At 39.6% G+C, this 27,146-nt stretch overlaps 2 protein-coding genes across 3 annotated transcripts; both read left to right on the top strand.

The window, feature by feature from the left end:
* Nucleotides 1–2,696: 2,696 nt before the first annotated feature.
* On the top strand, nucleotides 2,697–19,806 carry LOC138594539 (equilibrative nucleoside transporter 1-like). 2 transcript variants are annotated; one of them, XM_069665668.1, is made up of 12 exons: nucleotides 2,697–2,722; nucleotides 3,028–3,109; nucleotides 4,496–4,665; nucleotides 4,893–5,032; nucleotides 5,158–5,292; nucleotides 5,444–5,541; nucleotides 5,661–5,739; nucleotides 5,998–6,047; nucleotides 6,226–6,334; nucleotides 10,085–10,170; nucleotides 10,837–11,036; nucleotides 19,570–19,806. In XM_069665668.1, the coding sequence occupies exons 1-12, from the start codon at nucleotides 2,697–2,699 to the stop codon at nucleotides 19,679–19,681; spliced, it is 1,287 nt and encodes a 428-aa protein (XP_069521769.1). In that variant the 3' UTR covers nucleotides 19,682–19,806. The 2 variants fall into 2 exon arrangements, with proteins under 2 accessions (XP_069521769.1, XP_069521767.1); XM_069665666.1 differs by having other exon boundaries at nucleotides 5,983–6,047.
* Nucleotides 19,807–20,921: 1,115 nt separating this feature from the next.
* Nucleotides 20,922–26,962, top strand: LOC138594540 (acylphosphatase-2-like). The gene is made up of 4 exons (XM_069665669.1): nucleotides 20,922–21,458; nucleotides 21,702–21,718; nucleotides 23,901–24,010; nucleotides 26,104–26,962. The coding sequence occupies exons 1-4, from the start codon at nucleotides 21,347–21,349 to the stop codon at nucleotides 26,216–26,218; spliced, it is 354 nt and encodes a 117-aa protein (XP_069521770.1). The 5' UTR covers nucleotides 20,922–21,346; the 3' UTR covers nucleotides 26,219–26,962.
* Nucleotides 26,963–27,146: the final 184 nt, after the last annotated feature.

Genomic DNA, 27,146 nt, shown 5'->3' with positions numbered 1-27,146 from the left:
TTTTGGATTTAACAACATTGTTTATTGATTATTTACCAACAGTATTTATTCACGTTTTAAGCCCATGATTGATGTGGTCTTCTGGCAGGCGCTGGCTTGAGAGCGCTGCTCCGCCTAAAACAGAGGGGAGTTAGAAAGCTCCGAGGATACTGTTGGTTTTCGTGGGTTAATAATTAACTAACGGTAACGTGTTCCGTTTAGGGTGTGCAGTATATTGTATGTGTTGATCGTGATAAGTGTGTGCTAGTGTCTCAAATGTGGAAAATTGATGGTGTAAGTTGTGTGATCACTCACCTGTCTTGTCCTGTGTCTGCTCCAGGGTGTTCAGGCCAAAAGATTCCCCCCGGGGGAACGGACACCCAGATAAACGTTCCAGGAGGGACCAAGGGACAAGATAGGCAGAGGGGAGGTAAAATAGTGGGATGTATATTTATATTTATTGTAAGTACGTGTAATGGGTTTATTTGGTGTTAAATAGCAGTCTGTGTTTATTGTAAGTATTATGGATAGGGGTATAATGGATACATATTTTCTCAGCTCATTTTGTTAGTTCATAATATTTTGGAGAGCACCTCCTAATAGGTTAGTCCAATGTAAGTCTACCTGTGGCACAGTATAAAAGGCGCCATGTATCATTTGTCTGTGTTGCTGGTCAGAGCTATGTTGGATGTCAATAAGCTGTTAACTGCTGCTGTTTTCTTTGATGGCTGAATAAACCATGACTTTTGGTACACCTTACCGCCGACTTGGCATCATTTTCCACCCTGAACACTGCATTATCCAGCCGCTGAACTGGTCATTCTCACAGGCTTTAAGGTTTTTTCTTGATGTGAAGACAAAAAAATCTGTTCAAATGTTCAGTTTGAAAAAAAAAGAAAATCTTAAAAAAAGGGAAAAAATTACTGGAACTGAACCCGTCAATTTAGTCAAAGTCAGGTGTCAGTCAGTCACACAGGGAAGCAGCCAGCAGTCTGGGGCTGACCTGCTGTGGTCAAAGTACGAGCCTTGATCCTGCGTGAAGTTTATCTGGGCTGGGATGAATGTGGAAATCCGAGGGCGTAACTAGCCCGACTTTTCACAATCTACCCGCAAGTTTCTGAGCTTTTTCACCGGTACCGTCTGTCTTCTGACTCTGACACAGAATGGCACGCTCTTAATTAAAGCTGCATGATGTTAGTGCGTCATAATAGCAGACCCTGGTCAAAAGAAAATAAAAAAAGGGGACAGCTAAGCAGCTCGTTACAGGGTGTTTTTAATGAATATAAGCCAGAGTAGCAGCCAGTCTTCTGGAAAAACCTCCTCCTACTGCACAAACACATTTCCACTCATTCACAACCTACTGACTTCACAGGCGCTTCACATCTACTAGTTTTTGTTAGCTTTAATTAATTTTGTTGCATATAAATTAGATTGTTAATTAGTATAACTGTGTCTCCTGACACGTGTCATAGATAGACTGGTATTACTTCATGACTCTACTAGTGTAAAACGAAATGAGACTCACATGAAACAAACAGACCCCCTCACTTCAAAAACCAGGAGGGGACACAACAGAGATTCAGTCTCCCAAAATCACAGAACACACTGAGGGATTGGGATTAAAAGAAAAAAACACATCCCAAACAAATGTGGCAGAAATATTAGGAGTCAAATAAGCACCAATAAATGTAAGAAGGCCGATAAACAACATCAACACAACACGAAAATGTTTTGTGGTCCACAAGAGAGCGTAAAAATCCCAGAGGGCTAAATGAGTAGCGGGGTTTATTAGATTGACACTGAACGGTGCTGATTTTACTAATCAGATCTGTTGTTAATTATTGATCACTGAGCTGCTGTAAAACTTTTGGTTACAAGTAAAGATTTTAACTCAGAGCGGGAATCAAGACATATGTTGTATTTTAATAAACAAATAATAACTGAAATATAAAGATTTACTATTTTCCATGTTTATTTCGTACAAACTCAAGTGAAACAGCTCGATATACAGGGAGAAAAAAAACAGAGGTTAATTAATTAATTAATAAAAATGTCTTTGCTTCCTGTGTGACATTTAAAGATCAAAATCATTTTATGTTCAATATATTTACTAAAATCACTTTGAATCCCTTGAATCCGATCACACATTTAAAAAATAAGCTACATTTTCTTTTACCTTGGTGACTACACTTTGCATTTGTTGTGTTCTGTTATCATCTGTCATCATTTACACAGAAACAAAGTCCACTGAACTAACTGATATCAGAGGTCAAAGGTCACTGTGGAAAGAAGAACTGATTCTGCTGCGGCTGCATAAAGAAGAGAGACGGGCAAGTGGAAGATCTGACAGAGGAAAGAGGATTTAAAGAAACGTGACTGAGAAACAGGAAGGAAGAATCCACAGCAACTGGAGAGAAAACTTGAGCAGACGAGGAAGAGACAAAACTTCACCTTCAACTTTAACTATTAAGAACCTTTAAAGAAACTGAAAATTCAACAAACTGACTGAAGGAGACCAGAAACTGGAAAAGAAACTACATTTAATTTTAGAGAAAAGTTAATCTTTCTCTTGACACACATTAAAACTAAAACAGAAAACTTAGAACTGAACAGGAACTGAAGGTGGTGTTGAAGAGTTTCAACCAGAGAAAAAATACTCAAGACAAGAAGTATCTGAAGAACATAAAGAGGACCAGGTCTCCGGTTCCTCAGAGAACATGGATGTCAGCTCCCCAAGAGACAAGTAAGTCCAAAATAGTTTTATTTATTGATCAATTGTTAAGAATCAATAATCAATCCTGCAAGTTACAGATCTACAGACTGAAGTTTTTAGTTTCAGGCTTACAGTTCAAAAGTTGAAGAAGCTGATTGACAGACAATATTTTATACATAAACACAAAAATAAATCAAGTGTTCCTCAATACTTGTTTTTCAAATCTTGATATATATCCTTTTACGGTCACACAACAGTAAACACACAACAATGTTCCTGTCACTTTAAAAATAAAGGTTTTTAAATGGTTTTATTTTGAATATGTCTTTCTGCAGGTGTTTCGGCGTCTGGCTGATCTTTTTCATGCTTGGTTTGGGAACTCTGCTACCCTGGAACTTCTTTATGACTGCTACTGTGGTATGACATCCCTTCATGTTTGCAGTGTTGCGCAAGTTCACACTTTAAAGAAGCTAGCTCAAAGTTTAGTTCACACATATTAAAATGAACTGGTTCACGTACATTAACTTGTTTTTTCTTTTTGGCTGCACCGAACTCTTTTTCAGTAGTAGTAATAATTTCTTGTAGTCATCATTCACTCACAGAGATTGCCCAAGACTGGCCAGATGCTTCAACTGGATGTGTCATTTCAAATGTATTGCTGATGTAACTGATATTCAGTCTTGTTTTTTTTACCTGATGGGCACAATTTGCATCAAAATTATTTTTCCTGTTTGAATCTGCATTGATTTGTTAATAAAACTCTTTCAAATGTTCAGAAGAACTGGCTTCAGCAGTACTTTAGCTGAATTGTCTGAATTGCTAGCAGCATTAACCATGCCGGATGCATGCCTGGTGCTGTAAATCAGACTATGGGTGCTGTAAAACACAGTGCTCAGCAACTCTTGGTACCTCTCGGGATGATAGCGGTCATTCATTGTCTCCAGAGTGAACTACGTTCACATTCTCATTCATGAGTTGCAAAAAGATTCGTTCAGTTCACCAAAAATATAAGCACGTTCAATAAACACACTATTTTAGCACGTTTAGGCACAACACTGCTTGTTTGTCCCGGCACAATCCTCTGCTCTGAGCTTTTATTTTGAAGGATAGAGAATCTCTCTGCTACTTCTTCTTTGTTTTACTCTTTGTCATAATTTTTGCAATTTTGCAAGGGTGGCCATGTCTTCATTTCAAAAGACATGGCCACCATTTTTCAGATTAAAACGTTTGCATCAATGTCTGCAAGTTAGAATTATTTGTTAAACACAATTTAAATGTTGTTCACAGGTTGACAAAAACTGTAGTAAAAAAGTTTACTGGTTAACAGGTTTTTATGTTAATCATCAATCCTTTACATCAACTTTCATCCACTTATCCAGACACAGGTCATTGTGGCGACAAAGTTAACAATCGATCTGACTTCCAGCCTAACCCTAACCATAACCCCCCTGGAGGTCACAGCTTGATAAAAGCAAGAAAAACACATCTGGAAAAAGCAAATATGCAATTTTGATATCCCCAAACCGGACACTCTCCTCCCCCAGCTGAGATCCTGTCCATGGAAATCACAAACAGAATCGGAGACCAACAGCCACTGGGAATGTGTTTGACTTTGTGTGGATGCAGACACCACTGTTACTCTAGTTATACATACCCTGATCAGCAGAGAACAAATCACCACTCAGGTTCAGAAAAGAGTCACAACTGCTGATGAGCGCTTGAACATAATAAGTAATAATAACAAAGTCTGATAATATTGATCAGGTATTGATGATAGCACATGTCTGTCTGTTTGTATCTCAGTACTTCACCAGCCGACTAAAGGACTCCTCATTGGTTGATTCTTCAGCCAATCAGACAGCAGCAGGTGAGCATCGCAGCGTTCTGGAGGCTAAATTCAACAACGTGATGACGCTGTGCGCCATGCTGCCTCTGCTGCTATTCACCTGCCTGAACTCCTTCTTGCACTCACTGTGAGTATCCAAGCACCAACGAAGAAGAGTCCCACAACAGCTCATCAGTCTTCTTCATTGTTTTCATACTGAGCGGTGTTCAGGAGACTCCAGGTTTTCTCAGGACTTCAAGGTGACCTGTGGTGTTCATTCAGGAGGTCTCAGATGTCCTTGAACAGTGTTCGGGTTATTGTCTTTAAAGGGCTCCTCCTGAGCTCTCAGCCCTGATCTTCTTCTGCCTCCTTCAGGATCTCTCAGCGTCTGCGGGTGATGGGCAGTCTGCTAGTCATCATGTTGGTCTTTGTTGTCACTGCCGTCCTCGTCAAACTTCCTCTGGAGCCACTGCACTTCTTCATCGTCACCATGGTGAAGATCGTCATCATCAACTGTTAGTCCTTTTGTTTTTGTTGATTGTTGACCTGTTTGGTTGTCAACAGCCTTCTGGGAAGTGCTTCAGGCCTCACTGTTTTCTTTTTATCGGCTGTATGTTCTTGTTTATTTTTTTATTCACAGCATTCGGAGCGGTGCTTCAGGGCTCTCTGTTTGGGATGGCCGGGTTGCTTCCGGCGACGTACACGACTCCGATCATGAGTGGTCAGGGACTTGCTGGAACCTTTGCCGCCTTTGCCATGATCTGCGCCATCACAAGTCTGATCAATAACTTATATCTACTCATCTCTACTCATAACTCAATAATTATATATAAAATCTCTCAATAACAAGCCATACTTAATATGCCATAGTGTTTGACTTCTGTCCTTCCTTTCTTCCTTCTTTCCTTCCTCCCCTCCTCTCCTAGGTGGCTCAGAGCTTCAGGATGCAGCGTTCGGTTATTTCATCACAGCCTGTTTTGTTATTTTGTTGTCCATCCTCTCCTACATCCTGCTGCCTAAACTGGTGACTGACAGACAGAAACACACACACACACACACACACACACACACAAATCTGTAATCTTATTATTTTACTCTAAATAATCAATGAACTGATTGTGGATTAAAATGTTTGTGTTTCAGGAGTTTTTCCAGTTTTATCAGGACAGAAACAAGAAACAGAAATCAGAAGAAGAAAACTCTCTTAATCTGATGAACGGAGGTAAAAAAAAAAAAAAAAAACTACTGATAATTTATGTTTACTTAAGTTTAGTTCAATTTGGTTTGGTTTAGTTTCCACTATATTTGGTGTACTGAGGTTTAGTTTAGTTCAAATGAACTTTACATTACTTTGTTTATACTTTGGGCCCGAGCGTACACCCAGCACGGCACGCAGCACCGGTTATTTTTCACGCCCAGCGCCCATGTTCTTCTACCTCTTCTCCTTCCTCATCATCTTCTTCAGAGGCAGCTGGAGCAGCTGATCAGATCAGACATCAGGACGTCTCCATGATGACAATCTTTAGAAAGGTGAGATTCATGAAGATCAATAACTATTGATGAACACTTTCTGAGTCATGTGAGAAGATTTCTGATCAAAGCTGCTGTCAGCAATTATTTTTATAAATAAATCAATACATTTCAATTTTTGGATATTTTTATACGCTCTATGTTCATGCTGATGTTTGTGCTGACCTTTGACCTTCAGATCTGGCTATTGGCTCTGTCTGTCTGTTTCACGTTCACCGTCACCATCGGAACATTTCCCGCCATCGCTGCCGACACCAAATCCACCCTCGCTGAAGGAGGCTCTTGGGGTAAGCCAACACATCACTTCCTGTTTGTGTAATGACGAGGGTTCTTCTTCTGTGGTAGTCATAAGTTTAATACATCACATGACCCACCTTGAGCTGTGTGTGATTGGTACAAAAGTTCTGTGTGTCATCTCTGACTTTTCTTCATGGCCAACTGTTTACTCAGATATCTGTTTTATGCAGATCAATACAGATCTATACAGATCAATGCTCTCTCACAGATCATTCAGAGGTTAAACTGATCAGGAATCAGCTTGTTTGTTGTATTAATGAGAACATGTGAGTCTGTTAATGTTTAACTGCTGCTATCACATCAGTTATTAAACATTTAAACTCTGACTCACACAGTTACATAATAAGAAAGATAAATTACTGATCAATATTATTTAACTCGTATTTATACCTGTCTATAAAGAGTCAGCTGACAGTCAGTGTTAAATGTCTCCTAGATGGTTTAACTGTTAACAGATCAGATATGTAGAGATGTGATATATATGTATGTGTGTGTGTGTGTGTGTGTGTGTGTGTTTGTAAAGTATGTTTATATATGTGTAGAGATGTGATATATATTTATATAACATCTTCACAACAAAAAGGACTGACAGCTGACTAGTCTGAACTAACATACAAACATACAAAAATGTGTAACAATTTTCAATGTGCATATGTGACCTGCTCTATCAACTTCAGTCACTTAATACATTGTTGGGAAGAGGGGATTGTTTGCTTTCCAATGATTTCATTATTTTTTTTGTACTCCAGATATTAGGCAAAATACGTCACATTAAATAATGACAGTCACCGAGTCATGAACATAAAACACATGTATCTAGATATGTTTGCACAAACACATACACAAATACTTTACTGTTCACCCAAGTCATCCATGAACCACACTCGCAAGACACTCGCACACACACACATGCACGCACACACCGATGTGCACGCACACACGCACGTGCACACAATATACAATTTTGAGTAAAAAAACAATAACTTGAGAATATACTATGGTCGCGTTGTTCACATGCCCACGTACATGAGCAACACCAGAGTCACGTGCACGACCATACACACATGCACGACCATACTGCACACCCATCAATATTAAATAGGCACATTGCATGTCAATTAACAGACAGATACCCCCCCCCCCAGCCTACTGGCTGATAGCCTGTACAGACGGCACTTCACACTGAACTGCTCTGAACGCAATGCGCCAGGTTTTCGATCATGATCAGTCATGCATGTTGTGATGTTTACTGACAGCACAGGAGCGCTTACTTGGTTTAAAGTGTTTCTTTTTTTTGGCATTTTGCCTTTATTATAGGAAAGATGAAGAGAGACAGGAAACGTGGGGAGTAGAGAGTGGGACAAGACATGTGACTCTTTCTATTTTGTTCTGGCTGCTGTTTAATATACTTCCAGGAGTCAGGTTAGATGGAGCACTCGCAGCGGTTTATTCTGCAATCATGGGGCACAAACACCCACAGTAGCTCAGCATGACAGGAAAGTTGGTCAGAAGTTCGCTCCAACATGAACCTCAGCAGAGTATTCACCGACTGCCATATGTAAAAACTATAGTGATTGTATAGTGGCATTATGTTAATATAAAATTAGTAACAAAAATATAAAAATAAAAATATATTCAAGCTATGTAACAACGAGCTGCCATCAACAATTAACACACTTGTTTATACTGACAATTATAGACTCATGTTACATTACTACAGACTTATATTACAAAATATTCTCACTTAAAGGCTCCATTTCACACATACAAAACCATAATAAACACTCTACTGCCACCTTGTGTTGTAACTGGTAAGCATCTAAGTTAGAAATACTTTAACATTGTAATGCTGTGTAACATACACAATAAAACAAACGGTTCAATATAAACACATACCAGCAATCATGGGACACAAACAACCACAGTAGCTCAGCATGACAGGAAAGTTGGTCAGAAGTTCGCTCCAACACGAACTAGAAGACAGGTTAAGTATCAGTGAACTGGTCGGCGACGTGCACGACACAGCTTGCTAGCGGCTAGTTAAAGTGCTACTCGCTACTAAGTCAGCAATTACTTTAAAAAAGACATAACTCAAAGTACTAGCATTTCTCGTCAGAGCCGCTTTACATGGTGAATGCCGATAATTTTAACACTTAATATGTACAGTTTATCACGTTTATTGACAAACATGCGCCTGGGCGAACGGGAAACCAACTTACCCCCAGCAGAGTATTCACAGACTGCGGTGAATCACGTCATGCACAGCACTTCCACTTCCGCTTGAGATTCTCATTTGTCTGTTATTGGATGGATTATTATTAATTCAGGTTTTAAATGTTATATGTAACTGATTAGCTGGCCAGGGGTGTCCCATGGGTGGCTCACGAGTCACCTAAAGAATAATTTAGACAAATGTGAATTTCATTAGGCTACCTCTTTATGATCGGAAAGGTATTTCATCAGGTTTCTGCCTGTTAAAAGGAAGTTTTTCCTTGCCAATGTGCCGAATTGCTAAGTGCTACTCATGGTGGATTGATGTTGGGCCTCTCTTTGAATAACTTAACAAAGAGTCGGTCTAGACCTGCTCTTTCTGTAAAGTGTCTCGAGATAACCCTGGTTATGATTTGGCGCTATACAAATAAAATTTGATTGATTGATTGATTGATCAGATAAACCCCTTTAGAAACGCAATGAAGTATATAAGCCAAATTGAAGTTGTAGGTGGCATGTGAGCCTTATTTTTAGGTCCACTCTTTCTAACACACGCACCTCGCACATCATTACAACAGGTTTAGTTATGTTTCTCTCCCTCTTTCTATCCAGTGAAAATTATTTTAATAACTCCTAACGTTAGGCCGACTTACCATTGGTCATTTCATTCAACGGTTCTTGTCTTCTCACCGTCTCCTCAGGTGTGAGAAGTGTACAGCAGAGAACACGTTATTAAATGTGCAGCTACATCTGTAGCAATGCACAGGCCTTTTCTATTTCTTGGGCACTGTCCTCACTCACATAATGCCCCTCCACTGAGTGCAGTGTCTCGGACACCAGATCATTCAACAGAGGTCGGTCCTTGTATCCTCATAGGCTTCAGCATCTGTGTCCTGAGGGCTGTCATCAGTGTTAATCACGTCTGACCCTGAATCAGAGTCAGAACTTCAGCCGGTGCCGTCTAAAAATAGTCACTGATGAGTTTAACCCATTGTTCATCAGGGGCTGCCCCTCTCATACTGTTGGGGTTTTATAATCTAGCAATTTCTTGTTTTCATGTGTGTGTGTTTGTGTGCGTCATTTATTCATGTTTTCAGGGACACCTGTAGTAAGGGGGAGGGACGAGAAGCAGAGAAAAGCGGTTTCCTTCATCTTTAGAAACTTCCAAAGTATATTTATCGACTGAATTTGATTATAAGGTTACGTATTCTGAAAGCCAAGGTTTTATTTATTTAAAATCAGACAAAACCCCAAAATGACCAAACATCGATATGTTTACATTAATCCACGTTTGTCTCATCATGAGCAGTTGCGACATCTGACTGATTTTGATAGATCGGGCCACATATGATATGTAAAAAGTGTGTGTGTGTGTGTGTGTTCATCTTCCTTCTGAGTCTCATCGTCTGTTTGTCCTAAAGTTTACTTCAGTAAAATCACGGATACCTTTAAACTTCACTCTATTGATCATCAATTAATTAATTGATATATTTATTTATATATTTAAATATTATTGTTTTAATTAACAGATCAGTACTTCATCCCCGTCAGCTGCTTCCTGCTCTTTAACCTGTGTGACTGGAGTGGGCGGAGCTTAACAGCCGTTCGTATGTGGGTGAGTTGATATCAAACATCCCCCATGAAGTCTGTCTGTCAGTCTCCAACTGTCCATCTATACCCGTCAGTCTCCAAAGGTCCGTCAGTCTCCAACTGTCCATCTATACCCGTCAGTCTCCAAAGGTCCGTCAGTCTCCAACTGTCCATCTATACCCATCAGTCTCCAACTGTCCATCTATACCCGTCAGTCTCCAAAGGTCCGTCAGTCTCCAACTGTCCATCTATACCCGTCAGTCTCCAAAGGTCCGTCAGTCTCCAACTGTAAGTCAGTCTCCAACTGTCCATCTATACCCGTCAGTCTCCAAAGGTCCGTCAGTCTCCAACTGTCCATCTATACCCGTCAGTCTCCAACTGTCCATCTATACCCGTCAGTCTCCAACAGTCCGTCAGTCTCCAACTGTCCATCTATACCCGTCAGTCTCCAAAGGTCCGTCAGTCTCCAACTGTCCATCAGTCTCCAACTGTCCGTCTATACCCGTCAGTCTCCAACTGTCCGTCTGTCTCCAACTGTCCGTCTACACCTGTCAGCCAAATATATTAATGAAATAATCAGTTAAGTGATGGATTCTCAAACTTACCCTGGGAATAAATAAGGATTCTAATTGCCTTGATGAATTGATTGATGGATTGACTGATTATTGATTAGTCGTTTTCTGTGTTTCAGCCGCCGAAGGACAGCGTGTTACTTCCTGTGTCTATCGTGTGTCGCCTCGTCTTCATCCCTCTTTTCATGTTGTGTAACGTTCAGCCTCGTTTTCACCTGCCTGTCTTCTTCCACCATGACGGCTGGTTCATCTTCTTCATGATCCTCTTCGCCTTCAGCAATGGATACCTGGCCAGCCTGTGCATGTGCTACGGTCCAAAGTAAGAACCTGAACCAAAAAAATGCACACTTTAAAAGACCTAGAAAAAAACACCTGAAATCACCTGAAAACACAACAGACATATTTCTATAAATGTAGATATTTTATCTCTCACCCATCACAACACACGTCATTTTCACTCTGTGTTGGAAGTGAACGTTTTTTTGCCCATCTTTCATGTGTGTGTTTGTATTAAAACAAGGGGCCTTTAGGATCATCGGTGGTGTGTCTATATCTTAAGGCAGCTGATAATGATCATGCCTGAAATCTGTTTAGTATTTTCCTGCTATTAAAAACACTTTTCTATTCAGACACAACATGAACATACCACAAGTATGTTACTGCACTTTGCTGATGTCAGGAGACTCGTTTACAGCGTCCTCCTCCATCACCTTCTTCACCTGGAGGGACAAAACCTCAAACATGAGCCAGACACTGACATCATTAATCTTCCAGGTCTTTGTGAGTCCGGCTGTTTTTTAGGGCTCATGAGGAGTATGAGACAGCAGGAGGAGACGAGGCAGAGGAAGGATGCGACCGACAGGGGGAACTTAAAAACACATTAAAAACACATGAAAACACATTAAATGGGCTATATGTAAGATTTTACATATATTCATCAATTAAATATCATTTTTTATTGCCAATGTGTGAAGGGATAGTAGAGGAACTGATCAATTGAGACCTTCCCCAACTTCCTCCATCGGCCCTAACAACCTGTGGGCTGATTTATTTTTGGCTAACCTTAGCATGCTCACTATTGTTATAACTACCTCAATACTATCTGAGTGTGTCAGTTATCTAGCTTGACAAATAACTTCGCCAGCTAACATGACATACGATTTTGATTTTGTAAATTATGTAGCAGAACAAAGCAAATGTGAATAACTACCGATTGTTTTCTATTAGCCAATATCACTGCATTACCTGGCTAGGCTAAGGTTTAATTTGCCTTTTGATCACAAAGCACAATGCCAGATCCATGCAGTGTAGTTATCTTAGAGCTAGTTGGCTAACCTTAGCATGCTCGCTAACGTTATCAATCAATCAATCAATCAATCAAATTTTATTTGTATAGCGCCAAATCATAACCAGGGTTATCTCGAGACACTTTACAGAAAGAGCAGGTCTAGACCGACTCTTTGTTAAGTTATTTAAAGAGAGGCCCAACATCAATCCACCATGAGTAGCACTTAGCAATTCGGCACATTGGCAAGGAAAAACTTCCTTTTAACAGGCAGAAACCTCGAGCAGAACCAGACTCATGTTGAACAGCCATCTGCCTCGACTGGATGGGCTGAAAATGGGATAGAAGGAGATGCAGGATAGAGACAGGCAAAGAGAGCAACAACAACATATGTTCTTGTTACCACAACAACATATGTCCTTGTTACATGAACAACAACAGACACATACTTATGGTTACAATGCCAATAATAGTGGTAGACTAGGGTGAAGATTGGCTAAATAAATAAATAAATAAATAAATTAGCGAGAGAAGCAGAGTAATGATAAAGGCTGAGGTCATCGTAATTGTAACAGTTGAAGTCAACAGGTCTACTATTAGCATTAGCAGCAACAATAATGATACTATGGGGAAGGCTGATGTTAGTAGGTGTTGCAGTCGAGCAGGTCCACAGCAGCAGGTGGTCTGCAGCAACGATCCTCAGGAACCTTCAAGACAAGGGAGCACAAGAACTCCCGGGAAGATATGTGGTTAGTAATGTTAATGGGACCAGAAAATACAGAGTTAATGAGCTGCATTAATATGACAGATAGAGATAGAGAGAGACAGAGAGTCAGAGAGAGAGGAAGAGAGAGAGAGAGAGAGAGAGAGTCAGAGAGAGAGAGAGAGAGAGAGAGAGAGAAGCTTGGTGTGTCAGATCCCCCCGGCAGTCTAAACCTATAGCAGCATAACTATGGGCTAGTCCAAGCCTGAGCCAGCCCTAACTATAAGCTTTATCAAAGAGGAAAGTTTTAAGTCTACTCTTAAAAGAAGAGAGGGTGTCTGCCTCCCGGACCTTGACTGGTAGATTGTTCCAGAGGAGGGGGGCCTGGTAATTGAAGGCTCTACCTCCAACACTACTCTTAGAGACTTTAGGTACCACAAGCAGGCCTGCATCCTGGGAGCGCAATGTTCTAGAGGGGTAATATGGCACTATGAGCTCTTTAAGATATGATGGTGCCTGACCATTAAGAGCTTTGTAAGTAAGAAGAAGGATTTTAAATTCTATTCTATATTTTACAGGAAGCCAGTGCAGAGAGGCTAATACAGGAGAGATGTGCTCTCTCTTCCTAGTTCTTGTCAGCACACGTGCTGCAGCATTTTGTACCAGCTGCAGAGTTTTTAGTGACTTATTAGGGCAGCCTGATAGTAACGAGTTACAATAATCCAGCCTGGAAGTAACGAATGCATGGACTAGTTTTTCTGCATCGTGTTGAGACAGGATGTGTCTGATGTTTGTTGTGAAGGTGAAAGAAGGCTGTCCTTGATATTTGTTTTATGTGGGAGATGAAGGACATATCCTGATCAGACAGAACTCCCAGATTCCTAACAGTAGTGCTGGATGCCAGGCTGATGCCATCTAGGGCAGCTATATCATTAGAGAAAGAGTCTCTAAGGTGTTTTGGGCCGAGCACAATAACTTCAGTTTGTCTGAATTAAGTGGCAGAAAGTTTCTAGTCATCCAGATCTGTATGTCCTTAAGGCATGCTTCTAGTTTAGATAGCTGATTGGTTTCATCTGGCTTCATAGATAAGTATAATTGAGTATCATCTGCATAACAATGAAAATTAATGGAGTGTTTCCTCATGATATTACCCAGAGGAAGCATATATAAGGTAAAAAGAATCGGTCCGAGCACAGAACCTTGTGGAACTCCATGACTAACTTTGGTTTGCATAGAGGACACATCATGAACATTAACAAACTGAGATCGATCTGATCAATAAGATTTAAACCAACTTAGTGCAGATCCTGTAATGCCAATTAAATGTTCTAATCTCTGTAACAGGATGTGATGGTCTATCGTGTCGAAAGCGGCACTAAGATCTAACAGGACGAGTACAGAGAGAAGTCCTCTGTCTGAAGCAGTAAGTAGATCATTTGAAACTCGCACAAGGGCTGTCTCAGTGCTATGGTGGACTCTAAATCCTGACTGAAAGTCCTCAAATAAACTGTTGTTATGAAGAAAGTCACATAATTGATTAGCGACTGCTTTCTCAAGGATCTTTGAGATAAAAGGAAGGTTAGATATAGGTCTATAGTTAGCTAAGGTGCCTGAATCTAGGGTAGGCTTTTTAAGAAGTGGCTTAATTACAGCTAGTTTAAAAGACTGGGGTACATAGCCCGTCGATAAAGACATATTGATCATGTCTAGTAAAGAAGTGCTAATTGAGGGAAAGACTTCCTTAAGCAGCTTGGTTGGAATCGGGTCTAAAAGACAGGTTGATGGTTTAGACGAAGATATCAGAGAATTTAGCTCAGGAAGGTCAATTGGAGAAAAACAGTCAAGGTAAACATCAGGTTTTTGAGCAGTTTCCAAAGATACATCTGCACCAGTTAACGGCAGGAGGTTACAAATTTTGTCTCTTATCTTTAGGATTTTGTCATTAAAGAAGCTCATGAAATCATCACTGCTGAGGCCTATAGGAATACTTGGCTCAGTGGAGCTGTGACTCTCTGTCAGCCTGGCTACAGTGCTGAAAAGGTACCTGGGATTGTTTTTATGTTCTTCTATGAGGGAGGAGTAGTAGACACCTCGAGCATGCCGTAGGGCCTTCCTGTATTTATTAAGACTATTTTGCCAGAGTAAACGAGACTCTTCTGTTTTGGCGGATCGCCACATTCTTTCAAATTTACGCGACATTTGCTTCAAGTTACGGGTTTCTGAGTCATACCATGGAGCTAGCCTCTGTCGTTTAATAATATTCTTTTTTAAGGGGGCAATCGAGTCTGGAGTACTTCTCAGCAAACCTGCAGTACTATCAACAAACTGATCAAGCTGAGAGGGACTAACATTAGCATAAGAGCTTTCTGTAGTAAACAGATGTGGTAAAGAATTAAAAGCAGCTGGAATTGTTTCCTTAAATTTAGCTACAGTCCTATCAGACAAACATCTTGTGAGTACATTTTTGTTAACTGGAGAGTAGTCGGTTAATAGGACATCGAATGTTACTAAATAGTGATCTGATAAAAGAGGATTTTGTGGGAAGACAATTAAGTTTTCGGTTTCAAGGCCATAAGCTAGAACAAGGTCGAGGGTGTGGTTAAAGCAGTGAGTAGGCTGGTTTACACTTTGAGTGAAACCAATAGAGTCCAAAAGGGACATAAATGCCATGCTAAGACTATCATTATCAACATCTACATGAATATTGAAGTCCCCTACAATAATTATTTTATCTGAACTCAGGACTAAATCTGATAAAAACTCTGAGAATTCAGTTAGAAAATCAGAGTATGCGCCAGGAGGGCGGTATACTATCACAAATAAAACAGGCTGTAAAGTTTTCCAAGCTGGGTGTGAAAAACTCAGAACAAGGCTTTCAAAAGAGCAGAAACTAAGTTTTGGTCGAGGGTTGATTAGAAGACTAGAACTGAAGATAGCTGCCACTCCACCACCTCGACCAGTGTCTCGAGGAGTATGAGTATTAAGATGACTGGGAGGAGTGGATTCATTTAAGCTGACATATTCTTCCTGACACAGCCAAGTCTCAGTTAAAGAGAGTAAATCAATATGATAATCTGATATCAGATCGTTCACTAATAGAGCTTTAGATGACAGGGATCTGATATTTAACAGACCACATTTAATTCTCATATTTTTTGGCATAACTTTGGTTGTTGTTTTAATTTTTATTAAATTTTTTTGATTTACTCCTTTTTTATTTGAGTTTGAATTAACTGTAATAAAAGGCCTGGGTTGGGGGGCAGACACAGTCTCTAGAACATTAACATTGTGGCTGGGAAACTGCTCACAGGGAAGCTCAGAGGAGTGTGTAGGACTACAGCTCTGCCTCCTGGTCTCAACTCTGGTTTGTCAGGTTTTACGACTAACAAACTTAGCCATATTAGGAGACAAAAGAGCTGCACCATCCAAAGTGGGATGAATGCCGTCTCTTCCGATAAGACCAGGCTTTCCCCAGAATGTCTGCCAGTTATCTATGAAGCCCACATCGTTTGCTGGGCACCACCTCGACAGCCAGCGGTTGAATGATGACATGCGGCTATACATGTCATCACTCGTCAGATTGGGCAGGGGTCCAGAGAAAACTACGGAGTCCGACATTGTCTTTGCAAATGCACACACGGACTCAACATTAATTTTAGTGACTTCCGATTGACGTAACCGGGAGTCATTAACGCCGACATGAATTACAATCTTATCAAATTTACGATTATCCTTTGTCAGCAGTTTTAAATTTGACTCGATGTCGCCCGCTCTGGCCCCAGGAATACATTTCACTATGGCCGCTGGCTTTGCTAACTTCACGTTTCTGACTATGGAGCTGCCAATAACCAGAGTTGGTTTCTCAGCGGGTGTGTCGCTGAGTGGGGAAAACTTGTTCGAAACGTGAAGTGGTTGGTGGTGAACCGTGTGCTTCGTCTTGCGGCTATGCTTCCCTCTGAGAGTAACCCAGCCACTGCATCCCGGCTGCTCGGGAGTTGCCGGGGGAGAAGCTACGCTAGGTCGGCCCGCACCGGCTACTGGCCCTGGGGGCTTGCTGCTGATTACAGCAGCTGGCGATGCTTGGTTTTCCAAGGTGCGGAGCCGCGTCTCTAATTCCGTGATCCTCGCCTCCATAGCTCCAAAAATACTACATTTCATACAAGTACCCTTATCCGTAAAGGAGGTCGAGGTAGAGCTAAACATCTGACACACCGAACAGGGCAGATCAGGAGAGCAGGAGGGAGAAGGAGAAGACATTTCAATTGATTAAGCTAGCTGCTAAGCTAACGGCTAAGCGAGTATAAAGTTAAGGGTTTAGCAGATATGACGCTAATGCAACAACGAGAGTGCTTGATGAAAACTAGTGTCTGTTAAAGTACACAGCAGCTGAATAACCACAGTGATGATAACTACAGCAGATTAATCGATTTAGCTCGACAACCAAAATACTATCCGAGTGTGTATGTCAGTGTTGTCAGTCTAGCTTGACAGATAACTTCACCAGCTAACATGATACTAACTAAGGTCAGGGGTCAGGAACCTTTTCTATTAAAGGAGCCATTTTTACCTGCCCCTCCCCCCTAAAAAATCTGTCTGGAGCCACAAAACATATTTGAATTTTACATTAAAGTTAATGCAGATTATTAAGTCTAACCTTGTTAACATTACTATGTTTTACCACTTTATGCATGACGACTCTCAGTGGGTGATTCTATGATTGTTCCTTTAGCTTGGCATTACATATTACATATCCATTACAAAAATACAATATTATGTTGCATTTATTAATATTATTAATATTTATTAATTAGAAACTAAAATAAAGAAAACTGTTTACATATTTGTAATTTTTATGGAGCAAGGGTTAGGGATTATCAGCATAACACATTTGTGAGCGAAAAGGTCCACTGGAATGCCTACTTTAGATAGAGTGGCAATGAAGAGCTGCAGGCTTACTTTTGGTTCTCTTTCATGCAAAAAATAAATAAAATGTAGACGCAGGATTTGATGCACATTTAGGTTGACAAAATACGAATAATTATAATAATAATAATTTGGTGTATAGGCTGCACATTTTTTACAGTTAGTGAATGTAAAAAAACTTTACTTCAACAATGATAAATTAAAATTAAAATGTAAGAATAGTTTATAGTCTTCTGGCAAAGCCACAGGGCGCCACTGGAGAGGGAAAAAGAGCCACATGTGGCTCCAGAGCCGTGGGTTATCTACCCCTGACTGAGGTATTCTGACAAACAGTGTTGATTTTGGACAACAAGATGCTGGTCAATGAACATGTCTCGTCAGTGAAAAGTAAACAGAGCCGATGAGTTCCAAGATTGAGCATGCTCAGTTTCGTGCGTCTTCGGCAAAAACCCTGAATGCTCATTCATGCGTGCGAGTGTCAGCACGAGCGCATACAAGAAGGTTGACTGCAGTTCCCTCAACGGCCAACCGTGTCGCTAGGAATGAGGATTTTCTGAAAGTTACATATAGACCCTTTAATAACTTAAAAACACATTCAAAACTTAAAAACACATTCAAAACTTTAAAACACATTAAAACACATTCAAAACTTAAAAACACATTAAAACACATTCTAAACTTAAAAACACATTAAAAACTTAAAAACACATTAAAAACTTAAAACACATAAAAACACATATAAACACATATAAACACATTCTAAACTTAAAAACACATTAAAACACATTAAAAACACATTAAAAACTTCAAACACATAAAAACACATAAAGTACATTCTAAACTTTAAAACACATTAAAATCTTTAAAACACATTAAAAACTTTAAAACACATAAAAACACATTCTAAACTTAAAAACACATTAAAAACTTTAAAACACATTAAAAACTTTAAAACACATTAAAAACTTCAAATACATAAAATCACATATAAACACATTCTAAACTTTAAAACACAAAAAATTTTAAACACAAAAACATCAAAAACTTTAAAATACATTAAAACACATAAAAACACATTAAAAACACATTCTAAACTTGAAAACACAAAAAACTTTTAAACACAAAAACATCAAAAATTTTAAAATACATTAAAACACATAAAAACACATTAAAACACATAAAAACATATTCTAAACTTTAAAACACATTAAAATCTTTAAAACACATAAAAACACATTAAAAACTTTAGAACACATTAAAAACTTCAAACACATTAAAACACATTCTAATCTTTAAAAACACATAACAACACATAAAAAACTTAAAAACACATAAAAAACATTCTAAACTTAGAAACACATTAAAAACTTTAAAACACATTAAAAACTTCAAACACATAAAAACACATATAAACACATTAAACATTTTAAAACACATTCTAAACTTTAAAACACATTAAAAACTTTAAAACATATTAAAACACATTAAAAACTTTAAAACACATAAAAACACATTCTAAACTTTAAAACACATTAAAAACTTTCAAACACAAAAAAACTTTCAAACACATAAAAACATTAAAAACTTTTAAAAAACACATAAAACACATTAAAAATGTCAAAACCTATCAAAAACTTTTATTATTTTAAAGACTTTAAATACATCGAAAACTTTGTTGTTTAACCACGTCAAACACATAATAATGAATATATAATCCACAAGATTAAGTTAAAACTCTAAATGAAGACCCACTGAGCTTTCAGCTTCCCCTCACTGAACTCTTCAACACTTAACAAATCATCACCACTGGATTCTGACCCATGAAAACTCTGGATTAACTATCATGTATTCAAGGAATTTCATTTAATTTAATTACACAATAGATATTAAGAAAGAAGCTTTTAAGTAGAAGTTGAAATAATCATTTTGTGTGTTCTGCAGGAACGTTCTTCCTCATGAAGCGGAAACAGCTGGAACCATCATGGCGTTCTTTCTGTCTCTGGGTTTGGCTTTAGGAGCAGCTTCCTCCTTCATCTTCAGAGCACTGGTTTAACTGGAAACTGCATTCTTATCATTGGTTTAACTGGAAACTTCATCCTTTTTAACTGGATACTAAAGCTATATTACTGTTTTAACTGGAAACCAAACCTTTATTACTGGTTTAACTGGATACTAAAGCTTTATTACTAGTTTAACTGGAAACTGCATATTTATTACTGGTTTAACTGGAAACTGCATCTTTTTTTACTGTTTTAACTTTTCTGGATAAAAGTTCGAGTCTCACTGAGTTTTAAACTTGCTGTTGTGCAGAGTTTGGAGTTTGTCCTGATGTTGGCGCTACAGAAGCGCCTTTAAGAACAAAGTCATTAATATATTTGTCAAAACACGTAGTGAGAATCTGACATATTTGAACAAAGGCTGAATATATGAAAAAGTGTGTAATTCAAAGGTTTATTACAGATTTATGCTTTATTACAGGTTTGTAACTTGTTGATAAAAGGAAAAGAGTCCTCTACTATGCCTTCATTAGTTCTTGTTAATACAAACCTCATTGGGTATTATCCCGCTTATGCCATGGTCACTTACTTAAGGAAAAAAATGAGATCATTTCGTTATGTTTTTATAAGTTTTGCTATAAATATCTGCAGTTTTTAACACGCTTAAGGTCTGTTTACCTGGTATCACCTGAGGGTGTGACTAATACCTGAAACAATTAATCCATTCACATAATGTTATAATGTCTATCACACATTGACTACTTCAGTAAATAGAACGGGTCTCAGCTACAACTTGGCATCAGGAGATATTTCTAGTCCATTCAACTCAGAGAACGCCTTGGCTTAGCTGTTACAGTAAATATACAGTAAATATAATGTGACATAATGTTTTACAACAAGACTAGCTAGCGAACAGCCATGTTACTATCTCAAAATCAAAAAGATTTTCACCAACAAATAATCGGCAATGCTTACTATCGATTGTTTTTCCTATCGGCCATGTTTCCTGTTGTTCCTGATGTGATCCACAGTATCAGTGTTTTCAGAGGGGAAATCAGTGTACTTCCTGCAGCCTGTGTGTTACAGGCGCCATCCTGTGGTGTTCAGAGGTACTGCAGGATGACACTCACCCAGAATCAGAATTGGATTCAATCAATCCATCAAATTTTATTTGTCCTTTTATTTTTATTGTCTCCTGAAGTCCTCTGTCATCTCCACAAGTCTTGAGTGGCTTTGGCTCCAGGTGGTTCTGACCGCACCAGAGGACCAGCTGATAGATTCAGTGGATCCATTTTTCATTTGGTATCATGAAGATCAGCTCCAGTTAGTGTGTTTAGAGTGTCAGAACTTAGTTGCAACAAAAGAAATAAAACTATATAAATACAGAAGAAATGGGAATAAAATAAGCTCAGAGAGTCAAATGTTAAACAGATGAATCAAAGAAGGCGTTAAATAGGAACATAGTCCTTTATTTTGTCAAGCATTGACAGGAAGTGCTCCAAGTTTTTATTGATGACTTCAATACAGATTACCTTCAAAATGAATGAATTCAAACAGTAGTTTTTAAATGAATTTTATTTTGAAAGGCATTCTAGTAACTAGCACTTGTACACAACAGAAAGCTGCTGCAGATAAGAAGGGCTCTTATTTTGACATTAGTGTCGGATATCAGAGATAAAAATAACCGCAGCTGTGCAGAGTTAAATTAACGGTGGGCTGACATGTCTCTGTCTTTTATTATTTCTTCTGTGCTTTTATTTGGCCTCTTTCAAGTCGTCATGTCCGAAAACAAACTGACTTCAGTGGATTTTGAGATTTTTGGGAACGTGCAGGGTAGGTCATGTGTCACATGTACGTTAGTGTGAGTGTTACAGACATGTTTCTGTGCAAATAATCCTGTTTGATGCTCTGTCACATTTCATTTTAAAGTATAATGTATTACATTATATTAAGCTGTAGATTTGATTTATTCATGATTAAAATAACTTTAATAATCAATTCTTTCTATATCATGTGAAGGTTATTAAGATTTTATATTTATTATTGTGTTTGTAACGAGGAGTTTGTCTGTTTCAGGTGTTTGCTTCAGAATGGTAAGCTTCATGTGAATCATGTTCATTTATATTATTATAATATTGTAATGTTGTAATATTGTCATTATCATTATAATATAATGTATGTTTTATATACTGTATATATACACAGTGTATATATATATATACAGGGTACAATTTGCCAGGGGGATGGGGGGGCTTCTGCTGAATTATTTTTACCCCGGTGGTGACAAAAAGATATGCCTCTCTTTTAGCAATAATGGTACTTTGCCAATTGGCCATATAAAATAACTTACAGCTAACAAAGAGCTGCAACGGGCCGACAACACTGAGCGCAGGCTGGATGACAGCTGTTTTATTTCTGCTGCAGCTGCTCTAAATCGTCCTCATCTGATGAAGACGAGCGCATCCTCTACGGAGACGACAAACTTCTCACTGTACTCAAGACTCTCGCTATTGAAGCGAGATATATATGGTGTCACGGGAGAGAATCTGCGCAAAGTGGCGACCACTGTCTCCATGCTCCCAGTGCCAAAAGCCAAGTGTGAAAGAGGATTCAGTGCTATGAACCATATTCTCACAGACAATAGAAATAGAATGAACGTCTCCACCCTGAACAGCCTCCTGCTTTTCATCTCAGTAAATGGGCCGAGGGTTTCGTCCTTCACTGCCCGGAGATACATAGAGATGTGGGTAAAAGAGGGGCGACATGCTGCAGATGAGCCGCCACAGGAAAGGATAAAAAGAAGACAGAAGTCTGTCATCAGAGCAGCCTGTTTAATTTCATGTTGACAGAACGTTGCGCTAGCGTATTTCATATTGATTTCATTCTATTCAATATTAACGTTTGTAAATAAGTGTTTTGTCACGCCTGACCAAGTGGCGCTTTCCATGGTGCTGAAAGGGGGATTTAATTCGTGCGGGTTTCGCAGCCCCTATGTGTCCAAGAGAGAAAGAACAGAGTTCTAATATCCGTTATTTAAAAAAAATAAAAACATTTCGGAAACATCCCCCCTCTGATTTTTTCACAAATTGCACCCTGTGAATATGTATGTATGTATGTATGTATGTATGTGCCCTTTTACTGGCTGGCTGCACCTTTGACAAATAAATAAACAGTGGTCCCAATTAGAAGCCCGTAAACATTAATGTTTATCTGATTGTCTGTTCAGTGACGCACGGTTGGGCTTTAAATATGGTAATTAAGTTTAAAAAACAATGATAACAAATGTGTTTTCTCCGTCTCTCAGCAACATTTTTATGGTATACTGTATGCATTAAACAACAAACAAAATATATAGAGGAGAGTTGAGACAGTTTTTATTTGAGACATCTTTAGAGTGAGGCAATGACAGTAATGTCTCCAACGAAAAATAAATATTTCAGGATGTGGTGCATCCCAGGGAATAACCACTTTATAAGGGTTAGGGTTAGGGTTAGTGCCTGTCCACGCCCCTCCCGCTCCGGTACCATGCGCTAATTCGGTTGCTATTGGCCGGCTCTGCCTTCAGTCAAAGAGGGACAGGCACCTTCCTTCACCACCGACTCTGGTTGGCTATTGTAGGCTGAGAATCAGTAATGGAAGCTCCTATTGGTTCAAATGAGACCTCTATAGAAAGCTAAGAAGCTCGCCTCCACTTTGATAGCGGAACGGAGCAGCACTTCAAATGGAATATGAATATTATAGTAAATACACGGGGAATTGCGGCATTTCTGTACACCTTGCTCTCCCCTACTGATGCTTTAAAGACCTTCATTTCTGTGTAGCCCTCCTAAGTCATTATTTACACAGGGCTCTCTCTCTCTCTCTCTCAGTGCAGCAGGTCGGGTGTGAGATGTTGTCACGCAGACCGTGATCTTTATGATAATTTATGATTTGTAATTGATATGTCAGTTGAAAGACTAATTTTATATACAGGTGAACATTCATACTGGTTGAAATCTTTGCTGTCAAAGAGTTTCTTACAGAAATAATTAAAGGCCCGTCTCGTACAAACCCATCCCTAATCAAGGCAGGGTGACTTTATAGATTAAAGTCAACAAAAGCCCGGACTATCAGTTGAAGTTTTTGCGGTATGTATATATTTATATATATATGTGTAATACTTATCTACTTAGAGGGTCTCCAGGGCTGAACTCTCCAGCTCACTTAATGTGAAACTGATTAAATGTTGTACATTTAATAATTGATAAATGAATGATATGTCTTCCTGTCCCTCAGTACACGGAGGATCAGGGTCAGTCTCTGGGTCTGAGCGGTTGGGTGAAGAACACCAGACAAGGAACAGTGATCGGACAAATCCAGGGACCACCGGACCGAATCCATGACATGTGAGTCCAAACCAACCAATCGCAGAAGTCCCTCCTCCTCACACTGGCCAATCATATAAGTAACTCCTCCTCTACACAATGACCATTTAGAATCAGCTTTATTGGCCGAGTATGGGGGCACATACAAGGAATGTGACTCTGGGTTTTCTTTGCTGTCGATGTACAAACACACATACTGAACAGACACACTAAACAAGGACAGATAAGACAAGGTAACACAGACACTAAAAACTAGATCTAAAACTACTATATACAGACCTATGGATACTAATATATTTGACAAATTATGACAAAAGTCATAAATGTATATATATATATATATACATTTATCTACTTTATTTAAAGAAAGTACAACAACAATTATAGACTGGAGACAATATTGCAAAGGTGCAGAGAGAAAAAATGTATGTGAGTCAGGTTGTTATGTACTGTAGCTGCTTGTAGTGTTTACAGAGAATGTGGACTGACCTTCTATGTAGTGATGGTGTATACATGATACGAGGGTGAATTAAGCAATGACAATAAATAACATATTTCTCATGCACAGTGGATGTTTGTGTAACTCACATGTACAGCTGATTTCAGGTTAGGTTATTACACATGTGTTGTCCCTGACACTCTGGCTGAGTTAGCTGTTCATCACAGTGACAGCCTGGGGGAACAAACTGCTCCTGTGTCTGGATGTTTTGGCGTACAGCGCTGTGTAACGCCTGCAGGAGGGGAGGAGTTCAAACAGTGTGTGACCGGGGTGTGAGTGGTCTGCAGTGATGTTACCTGCCCGATTCCTGACCGGTATAAGTCCTGGATGGAGGGCAGGTTGGTTCCAGTGATCCTCTCTGCAGTCCTGATTGTCCGCTGCAGTCTGTTCTTGTCCTGTTTGGTGGCAGATACAAACAGTGATGGACGTGCAGAGAACAGACTGGATGATGCCGCAGTAAAACATAATCACCAGCTTCTGAGGCGGGTTGAATTTCCTGAGCTGTCTCAGGAAGTACATCCTCTGCTGGGCCTTTTTCCTGACAGTGTCTATGTGGGAGGTCCACTTCAGGTCCTTGGAGATAGTGGATCCCAGGAACCTGAAGGTGTCAACAGTAGACACGCTGCTGTTGAGGATTTTGAAGGGGGAGAGTGTTCGGGGGCTCCTCCTAAAGTCCACTGTCGTCTCCCCAGTCTTAAGTGGGTCGAGCTTCAGGTTGTTCTGACCGCACCAGAGGACCAGCTGATCCACCTCCCGTCTGTAAGCAGACTCGTCACCATCCTGGATGAGGCCGATGACTGTCATGTCGTCTGCAAACTTCAGACGTTAACAGAGGGGTCCGCTGAGGTGCAGTCATAGTGTAGAGGGAGAAGAGCAGTTGGGAGAGCACACACCCCTGGGGGCCACCAGTGCTGATTGTCCAGGTGCTGGATGTGATGTTTCCCAGCCTCACCTGCTGCCTCCTGTCAGTCAGAAAGTTGGTAATCCACTGACAGGTGGGGAGTGGCACAGAGAGCTGGGTGAGTTTGTGATGGAGGATTTCAGGGACGATGGTGTTGAACACCGAGCTGAAGTCCACAAACAGGATCCTCGCGTGGGTCCCTGTGAAGTCGAGGTGATGCAGGATGTAGTGCAGTCCCATGTTGACCGCATCATCCATCAACCTGTTTGCCCGGTAGCGCGGGTCCAGCAGGGGGCCTGTGATGTCCTTCAGGCAACTCAACACCAGTTTCTCAAAGGATTTAATGACCACAGACGTCAGGGCGACAGGGCTGTAGTCATTCAGTCCTGTGATGGAGGGTTTCTTGGCGACCGGGATGATGATGGAGCGTTTGAAGCAGGAGGGGACTTCACACAGCTCCAGAGATCTGTTGAAGATCCGGGTGAAGATGGGGGCCAGCAGGTCAGCACAGACTCAGGGTTTTAACTCTTCCTGTCTTACACTGCAGTTGTGTTTCATTAAATCTTCTTTATTGAGAACTTTGAAACCCAGTGACAACACCTGGTCTCACCTGGTCTCACCTGTTTCTGGTCTGATGTGGATCTGGACTCTGCTGGACCTGCTCGGGGTTAGAGAGTTTATCTCTGACTTTTTTCTTCTTGTTGTGTTTTTCAGGAAATTGTGGCTGAAGAGTGTCGGAAGTCCGAGCTCCCGGATCGACCGAGCCGTCTTCTCCAACGAGAGAGACATTTCTAAACTTGAGGTCAGCGGCTTCTCTACCCGCTACTGAGCATGCTCAGTGACCTCAGGAGTTACTTAATCAACAGCTGTCACACCTTCAAAATAACTCATTTCAGACCTCTGTCACTGAATGTACAACTTTATTTATTAATCAATCAGTTGATCAACAATTTAAAAGAGTGGAGACAGTTTAACAGCAGCACAGAAATCAATTTAATTAATAAAAGTTTATGAAATAAAATAGAAAAGGGATCAAATAGAACTTTACAAGAACAACTGAACCCAAAACTCAAATTTAAAGGAAACAGACGATGTTGGTCTGAATATAACACACAGAGAGAGTTTAAGTTCAGTAAATAAATACAGGCTGATCAATACCTGCCTGTTAACCTGTCTGTCTTCTTCTCTCATTATTTCATGTTATCAGTATTTTCTTCTTCTCTCTTGTTATTTCGCATTATCAATATTCTTCATTGTTAATATATCATGTTTATTTTCCACACAACATATCAAATACATGTTCAAGATCAATCAAGATGCATTCATAAGCTCAGTGAAGAACAGTCTCTGAGCCAGTTTTACAGAACACACAAGATTCCCAATTAATGTTGCCAAAGTGATTATTCTAATAGTTATTATAATAATAGTGTTTGCTATGAGGAGTTGCAGGGCAGTGTATCATGTGCCCCCATTGGTTACATTTGTTGTCCTTTATGTTGAAGCTGTTTAGCAAAACATCTGTTTATTGACAGCAGTCTTAAAAAACACAAAGGTACTGTGGTGGAGGTATTTGAATACCAAATGTCTTTAATAAGTCTGTGTATGTAAGTGAACTTTCTCAATAACTGAGATATTAAAAAACATTGTTTTGGACCCACATGTAAATTAGTGTAAATTATTTTTTCAATATTAAATGTTTGTGGGGAGAAAACATTTTATTGTTAGCTTCTCAGCTTGCCTGTGAAAAAGTTTCTTTT

This window comes from Semicossyphus pulcher, unplaced genomic scaffold (assembly GCF_022749685.1).
Source record: "Semicossyphus pulcher isolate SPU_LCO1_2020_fin unplaced genomic scaffold, fSemPul1.0.p SCAF_17, whole genome shotgun sequence".
In the NCBI taxonomy this organism is placed as follows: Eukaryota; Metazoa; Chordata; class Actinopteri; order Labriformes; family Labridae; genus Semicossyphus; species Semicossyphus pulcher.
The sequence above is the reverse complement of the archived record's forward strand: the minus strand, read 5'-3'. Positions and strand labels throughout refer to the sequence as shown.

What these genes read in the sequence shown, in the direction of transcription:
- LOC138594539 (XM_069665666.1), top strand. Translation starts at nt 2,697, where the DNA reads ATGGATGTCAGCTCCCCAAGAGACAA. An exon ending in CGCTGAAGGAGGCTCTTGGG is followed by an intron (nt 6,335 to 10,084) that starts GTAAGCCAACAC and finishes TTTAATTAACAG; the next exon opens with ATCAGTACTTCATCCCCGTC. An exon ending in TAACAGCCGTTCGTATGTGG is followed by an intron (nt 10,171 to 10,836) that starts GTGAGTTGATAT and finishes TCTGTGTTTCAG; the next exon opens with CCGCCGAAGGACAGCGTGTT.
- LOC138594540 (XM_069665669.1), top strand. Translation starts at nt 21,347, where the DNA reads ATGTCTCTGTCTTTTATTATTTCTTCTGTGCTTTTATTTGGCCTCTTT. An exon ending in CCGGACCGAATCCATGACAT is followed by an intron (nt 24,011 to 26,103) that starts GTGAGTCCAAAC and finishes TGTGTTTTTCAG; the next exon opens with GAAATTGTGGCTGAAGAGTG.